This window comes from Elephantulus edwardii, unplaced genomic scaffold, assembly GCF_000299155.1.
Source record: "Elephantulus edwardii isolate Elephantulus edwardi_28Jun2011 unplaced genomic scaffold, EleEdw1.0 scaffold00145, whole genome shotgun sequence".
NCBI classification, from domain to species: domain Eukaryota; kingdom Metazoa; phylum Chordata; class Mammalia; order Macroscelidea; family Macroscelididae; genus Elephantulus; species Elephantulus edwardii.
Window position 1 is genome coordinate 5,761,814 of NW_006399895.1, and position 8,275 is coordinate 5,770,088.

General features: G+C 39.6%; 1 protein-coding gene across 1 annotated transcript in view; it reads right to left on the reverse strand.

Moving 5' to 3' along the window:
- Positions 1–231: 231 nt before the first annotated feature.
- The window catches only part of LOC102868570 (DNA-directed RNA polymerase II subunit GRINL1A-like), an 11,981-nt gene continuing 3,937 nt past the window's right edge, over positions 232–8,275 (reverse strand). The window contains exons 2-4 of the mRNA XM_006894530.1: positions 7,258–7,890; positions 3,464–3,668; positions 232–375 (exon numbers count right to left, since the gene is read on the reverse strand). Coding sequence (XP_006894592.1) covers positions 232–375; positions 3,464–3,668; positions 7,258–7,890 — 982 coding nt within the window. The remainder of the gene's footprint in view (positions 376–3,463; positions 3,669–7,257; positions 7,891–8,275) is intronic.

Here is an 8,275-nt window from a genome sequence, read left to right on the forward strand (position 1 = left end):
GGGTAAATACAATGTTCAAATATTAAACTTTTCAAGCACATGAAAGTAATCTTCCGAAAGATGAATTGGGCTTTAAAAAAAAAATAGCTACCTTAATGTAACGTTATAAAATTCTTTCTCCCAGCAATGTCTGACACTGATCCTGACATGTGTTAGAAAGTCTGATGTCATTATTAGGGGAAGGGCATCTTAACAGCAAAAGGTTTAGATCATCCATCCCAATGCTCATCTTCACAATTCATCATCAGAGCACTGATCATCTTCATCCGTCACTTCTCGGTATTTCCCCAAAGTCTTTCCTTCTGGATTATAGCTCTGCATTTTAATATTCAGCTTTTCAGCTAATTTTTGTGCTGCGTGCTTGGCTTGTATTTCCTTTAAAACAAAAAGCAGAGCAAAAAAGTTAAAAAATATTCGCATCTTTCTCTTATCATTTTTTTATATGAACCAAACAAACAAAATGCCCCCAGTTGCTCTATCAATACACTGTAAGCTAGATTGAAAGGCACACACACAAAACAGACAGATGTGAGGGCGATGATGACTAGAACCAGGTCCATTAACAAGTTGAGTACAGAACAATAGTTATAACTACCAGAACAGTTATAAACATGGACACATTTAAGTATGTGGGCACACAAATGTATATATATAAACAAAATGTGAGCCCTTGGGAAAAGAGTAGCCTAGGTTCCTTGATATTACTTCTTTGTATTTTGGTCAGGCACCATTCACCATGGAACCTCCAGGCAGTGCTTATGTTAACACAAGCAACTGCTCACCAAAAGCTTGGTGGTCTGAGTTCTCCCAAAGCACTCTGGAAGAAAAGGTTACTTTTGTGAGCTCAGCCACTGAGCTCCTGAAAGAGTACAACCGTTTTGACAAAGAGAGTCATCATGAGCTGAAAGTAACTCAACCGTACCAGTAACTGGTTTCATTTTTTGCTTTTCTCCCTAATGCAAAAGTAGGCTGTTGATGGGTGGAGGGCGGGGTGGGTAAAGGAAATGAGAAAGATCTGGTGTGAAAAACAATGTAAATTAACTTTATAAGGAAACCAATGTAAAATAAAAATTTTATTTAAAACAAAAAAGGTTGCCACACTGCCTTGCTATGTCATAAAACCTAGTATAGACTGTTTTTTTCCAGATACTCTTTTTTCAAATGTTGTATTTCTTCATCTCAACATATTACAAGAAACTGGAATCCTTGGATGGTATAGACTGTTAACATATTTGACTGTTAATCAAAAGGGTGATATTTCAAATCTACCCAGAGCTGCCTTAGAAGAAAGGTCTGATAATGTACTTCTGGAAAATTGTTGTTGTTGTTGTTGTTATGTGCCATTGAGTCACTTGTGACTCACAGTGAACCTATGTACAGAAGCTATGAAGCCTGCCCTGTTCTGAGCCAGTCTTGCTGACTCTGACACACCTACCCCCATCCCCTCAATTACTGTGTCGATCCATCTCATCCGGGGTCTTCCTCTATGGAGGACAGTTCTACTGTGATAGACATGGGATCACCAGGATGTGGAGTTGAATCTAAAGAAATTAAAATCCAGACTTAAAGTAACATACTAAAAAAACTCAAATGGCTTTGAAGGTATGGTAGGAAGAGCTCAGTGTTCAAAATGGCTTTACTAGCTATGAATGTGACTTTGTTAAGATGATGGGCAGGAACAAGCAAATAAAGCATGTTAGCCTATCCACAAGCGGACTGGCTAGTCTCATCAATCCACAAGGGGACTGGCTAGTCTTGCCAATAAACTGAGTGGATCCAGCAGCAGCAGGAGGGGCCACTTGTCCTTCAGAACCAGAGCAACAGCCATAGCAGCTGAAGCAGAGGACAAGAGACCCAACAAGAGATGGAGCTGAGCTTGGGACTGCTGCCCTCCATGGAACCAGAGCTAAGAGCTTTTGCCAAAGTTTGTTGGACATCTGAAGGGCTGAGGGGATGGGAGGGGAGAGGTGTGGAGAGCCATAATTGTAGGCAGAACTGAGAACTCTAACACTGGCCTAAAGCCACTGAGTACCTGCGAGCACATTCTGGAAGCTGTCCTGAATGAGTGACTGCATTCTGCTAGTAACCTGGAGATGAACTTCCCCAATGTGGTTCTGTGTGGTCTATCAGCTACTGCATTAGATTTTGGACCCAGCAGAGCAGTAAGATTCGTGTTGAGATGAGTAAAAAGAGGTACGGGGGCGTGGAGGACATGTCTGACCTCATGAGAATTGGTTTTTATTTTAAAATGATGTTGATTCTATTGACAGTTTCCCTTTGTGAAGCTGGTAAAGGTCAGATATGGCTGTCCCCATGTGGCCGTTGGTCTTTTTATAGAGGGCAATGCTTATGAGAAATGTTGCATTTATAGTTACCAACTCTCTTTAACAAACACAACTATACTGAAACATTCTAACAACTGAGTTCAGCACCTGAACAGTTATAAGCATGGAAACATTAAGTATGTGAATATGTATATTCATCTCTTTCAACTTTCCCTATTCACACTTTTTTTACCATCTCATTACTTTGTATGCAAATTGCTAGCATATATGTTTAAAGTTCTATACAGAACATTTGATCTTTAAAGTAATAAATTAAATCTCCAAAAGCAGAAAATTAACCCTTCACATAAGCCTATGGATTATATGCCTAAGGATAGTGTCTGATTATCTATTGACAACTAAACACTCCCTTCACTTTATAGTTCTTCCCTGTGTTGCAAGAGATGGAAACATCAGGACTACAAAGCACAGGTCTGAATAAGGCACCCCCAGGATTTCACAAGGGAGAAAAGAGATACACGCAGGTTTTAAGAGATGTGAAATTTTGCAGTGATCTCCCTGCATGTCCTAGCAAACCACCACTCCAATGCTGCAGGGTTCTAGATCATTACTTGCTACTCTCTAAGTGAAAATCAAGAACGAGTGGCAAGTTTCCCTAAATACAATTTCCCTAGTACTCAACTGCCTCTACTAAACTCTTTCCTCCCTAAATTACTTGGAATAAATTCTGTCTGATTTACAGAGTACCAATACAAAGACCACAAAACCAAACCCACTGGCATCAAGTCCATTTTGATGCAGAGTCACCCTCCATCTGGTTTAAGACTACAAACCTTTCAGGAGGAGACTGCCCACCTTTCTCTCTCAGAAAAAATGGTGGATTCTAAGTGCTGACCTTTCAGTGAACAGTACAATACATTAACACACCAGACCGCTGCAATACAAAGACAGGGAAAAATTATTTTTAAAATACTCTATCTCCCTGCCACCAAGTCAATTTCTACTCACAGCAACCCTCCCATGGGTTTCTGAGGCTGTAAATCTGAACAGGTGAAGACTGTCCATCCAGCTTTTTTAAAGCCACTGATGGATTCTAATCACCAGACACGAGGACTTTTGGTAAGCAGCTCAATAAACAAAGGACTATGCCACCAGAGCACTTTAAATAGTTTAAGTACCTCATACTGCTGTTTCTGCTGTTTCTGCAGTGTTAAAGACTCTTCTATGGAGAGCAGCTGTGTTGGCATATGGTGAAGCGGTAGAAGCCGAGCTGCTGTGATGTCATCAATATGTTTCTTGTCCCTCTGCCTCCGTTCATCTGAAGAAATAGGAGCAACTCTTCTCTGGCTCAGACTAGATGAATCCTTTGGTTGTGAAGGTAATCTGAAGGAGGCAAAATTTACATTATATATTTTCTTTACTTAAAACACACATAGGTATGTCAAACACCATAACATCATAACATATATATATGGAGGGCCTTTGTATTTAAATGTTGATTGGGCCTGAGGGTCTAGTGTTATTACTTTGGAGGAACATTCTTCCAAGTTGTACAGCACTCTTCTGTCAATCTGCTGTACTGTGATAATCTGGGCTTGCCGTGAAGCTGAACTTTGTGCCATCGGGAATCAAATGCCCTAATGGCTGCCCATGGTGGACAGTGCTTGGTGGAGCTTCCAGTTTAAGATAGGTTTGGAAGTAGGAGTCACATCCACTTCCTAAACCTCATGCCTCTGGAAACTATGAACCTGGAGAAATGACGTTACAGAAAGGTTTCAGGCCTTTGGTTCATAGGGTTACTATGAGTCATGCTCGACTTGACAGCAATCAACAACACATTTAAAATGTTCCCACACAGATGGTTAACTATAGAAATTTCTTGAAAAAAGATAACAGTAAGCAATTTACCTATATTACATTTACAATTGCTTTGTCTGGACAGATTCACCTCACAAATAGAAGTACTCAAATGGGCATAACCTCTTCTGGAGGTTAATTTGGTAATTAATTTGTTGTTCTAACAAATAGGTATACATGGGTTCTTTCTCCTCTTTGCCCCTGAAACATTCTACTTGAATTGAAAGTTACATTTTTTTTAATCTATTAATTCAATGGACATCTGCAAAGGGGCTTATTGTCTGGTAAACAAGCATGTCGTTTCAATACCATACCATACCATACCATACCATACCATACCATACCATACCATACCATACCACACCTATGAGAAAAATCCCCTTAGGAACATATGAAACTAGGTAATAATGAGTTTTGGGAGTGGGGCTTGTGTTGAGGGAGTGATGGATGGGTAGAAATCCTGCTTCTGCATTACCTGCCAGCATTTTCTTTCTGGGATCTCCAGAAAAAAATAAAAGTTCCTTAAAGAGTAAAGACATTTATTTACTTTTATCCAAATGTATTGTTTGGAGAATAGCAATCAGTAATTGCCTAGATGCAACATGAAAGCATTACTCTGGAGCAGAAGCATGTAAATGGTCTGTTCTACCAGGGATAGATTATCAGAAAGGCTTCTTTCCTCTAGAACTTCATGGAGACATCAAAGAATTGACACTTGAGCTGAGACTTAGGAAATAAGAGCTTGTGTAAGAGAAGGGGAAAAGGCATCCCAGGAGGAGGAAAGAGAGACAACCTCTGAACTATTACAAAGGTAGATGGAGGAAAATACAAAAATGTAGCAAGGCAAGGCTGGAGAACAGTCTGGGTCCCACCTGCAATAAATCTGTTGTTGTGTACCATCAAGTCAGAACCAACCCACAGCTGACCCTTTGATGTTTGGTTTTTTTAATGGGTTTTTAAAGGCAGTTAATTGTACAGGAGATTATCTATCCTTCTCCTGCAAAGCGGCTGGTGAATTCGAACCACGTGCCTTCAGGATTGCAGCACAGCTTCTTGCCACTAGGCCACCAATGCTCCCTGCAATGAATCTAGCGTATTTAATATATTCAGATTCTAATTTTACAAAAATCACTCTGGCAGCAGAAAGTGGTTGGACAGTACAATACAGAGGCAGGAAACCCAAGCTATGGATGAAAGCCTTCACTTTGGCAGAAGAGATGATGAATGATTAGTAAGTGATGGAGGCCAATAGTGTGTATTATGTGGATCTTTGTGACCGGCAGGACCTGAAGATTCAATAAAGAGAGAGACACCATGGGGACTGAAGAAAAAATAAAAAATCCAAAGTGACTGTAGAATATGAAAGTCAGTTTGGAGAAAAAAACACAGGTTAATAGAAGTTTACCATATGTGTTACATGATGGCCCCTGAGATGGTAATTAACACTCCAATGGTCAGAGGTAATTCTAAAGTCCATGCATTTCTGATATTTTGAGGAGAAAAGGGTTAGTGGTACATGGAAATAGATGTAGGTCAGCAACCAGCATTCAGGTGGTCTGTGAAGGCAGAAGAGTATGGAGGCAAAAGGAGAGTCCTTTCTGACCTCTAAGCGCTGCTGCCTCAATCTTAAGCCACCAGGCATCACCGGCCCATGATCGATTTGTCGAGGCCCAGCTCCTCTGACCTCCTCTTAACTGCACAGATCTTTCCCTCTTCATTTCCCTACCCTTAGTAGTGTTCAGTGCCATTTTCTTTTCTTCCTCCTACTTCCCAGCAAATAATACAGAATTAGAACTGGCTTAAATATAGAGTAGGTGATAGTTCTATTTATAGACTACATAATGTTTAAAGAAATGGAGATGCCTCACCTTACACAAGACAGATTACTTCATGAAATAGAACTGTCTTATTCGTAACAGAAAATTAATTACAAATAACCCTGGTTTTCTATACTGCAGAAATAGTCTTAAGGTTTAGAAAAATGAACGGTGGAGTAAGGTTCCATTTTTAAATCTATGTATAACAACAATAAAAACTGTTAGGGATTTTTACTTAGAAGTTTATCAAGTTTTCAAAGAAAGGCAGTATAGTAATGGCTGGGATTTTTATTTCATGCTGCATCTAGCACATACCAGTTGCTATTCTCTGATTTGAACACTATATTTAAATAACAAGTGAATAACAAGTCTTTACTCTTCAAAAGGCTTTTCTTTTTCTGGATATCTAAGAAATTAAACCCCGGCAAGGAATGCAGACGCAGGATTTTTGTCCCCTCTGCCTGATCTGTTTTCACAGTGGTTTTCTACACCTTCTACCTCCTCCTCCAAAACAGTCATTATTTTTGAGTGTTATATTTTCCCAAATGTGTAAGCCTTATATCATCACCTAGATCCTCAACTCTCTGAGCATTAAAATTTTATCTTGTGTCACACTATGTGCTGCTTGTTGTTATGTGCTGTCAACACAACTCATAGCAACTCTATGCACAACAGCTCTGAATCCTGCTCTATCCTGAGCCAATCTCACTGTCTCTTGACACACCTACCCTCATTACCCCAGTTACTGTGTCAATCCATCTCATCCTGGGTCATCTTCTCCTGCACTGTCCCTCAACCCTTCCAAGCATGATATCCTTCTCCAAGGACTGGTCCCTCCTGGCTATCTCCCCAAATATGTAAGTCTCAAAATCCTTGCCACATCATAAACTCTCAAATACTGTTTGCTAGCCATTACTGTTTCTGTCAACTCCTACAACTGCTTTTCTCTTAGCTTTCAGTCTAATCAAAGGGAAAGCTGTAATACAGAAAATGGTCTTAGGGAAGGTGGGAGCCTAATATATTTTCTAACTATGTTTTATTATTACAAAGTATCTTGAAGTTGAATATTGCCCTACCCGTTATTTAAAATATTTTCAATTATTTGGTTAAAACACCAGTGTTTTTCAACATGACTCCTCCATTACCACTAAGCTCTTTTTGGTATTTTCAAAATATATTCACTACCTGGAATTATCTCATAAAGTCTACTGGATTATTTTTTTTTCTTATTCAGCTTTAGCAAACACTATGCCCCTTAACAAATACCCTGTGATATACCTTTTTCCAATGACACTTACACATTTGTTTTAAATTTATGAGATGAAGGCACTGGGTTTCTGGCTCGCATTTCTAGCACTTCCATATAATGTGGCTTCTTCTGAGTGCCACTAGGAAAGCCTGTCAGGTTATCACTACTTGTGTTTTCTTCTGAGCCATGTTTCTCTTGGTCTGCAATTGTAATCCTTTGTAACCTATCAATAAGCAGGTTGTCAGAGATGCTGGACGTAGCTTCTTCTTGACTTGAAACATGACGCTGAGGGAGACACCTGCTAGCTTCAGATGAGGAAGATGCACTGGCTCTGCTACTGGGAACTGTTTCCTCTGCCTCTGAAGTCCCTTCATTGCTTTTGTGAAAGAGAGCTTCAACTTCATGTTTTGGTGAAGTTGTTTTAGATGACTTGCTGTTATCTACAGAGGAACAACCAGGAACTAGTGATGAAGTATCAAGGATCTGTTCAGAATTCTGAGCCCTTGCTGTGTCTTCATCAACCACTGCAATCACTTTTTGCCTTACTTTAGAATCTACTTTAACAGGATGAAAGAGTTCACTTTTTCCTGTAGACTCTTCACGTCCTGCAATGGCCACTTTCAGTTTGGCAACGGAGTCTATGATCTTTTTACCTTTGTCGGGCAATTTGCAAATGAATTTTCTGTCAAAAAAAGAGAACAAGTGCACGTGAGAACCACATTTTTAACTTTGAGAAATAAAATGTTTTTTTAAAAAAAATCCAAAGCATTATTCTCAAAGGGGGGAAAGCTGGATTTTAATGTAAAATCTGATATCCAAGTGACTCAAAACAAAAAAACAAGAATGAAACAGAACCATTATCTAAATACCTTAAAAAAATAAGGGAATGAAGGAAGACCAGGGACTATGCCTCAATTATCCCATCGATTTAGAATTGTCATAAACCCATCATGTTGTTGTTTTTGTTATGTACCGTCGAGTTGCCTGCGACTCATAGCGACCCTATGTACAACAGCCCTAAACTCCGCTCTGTCCTGTGCCAATCGCACTGTCTCTGACACTCCCAT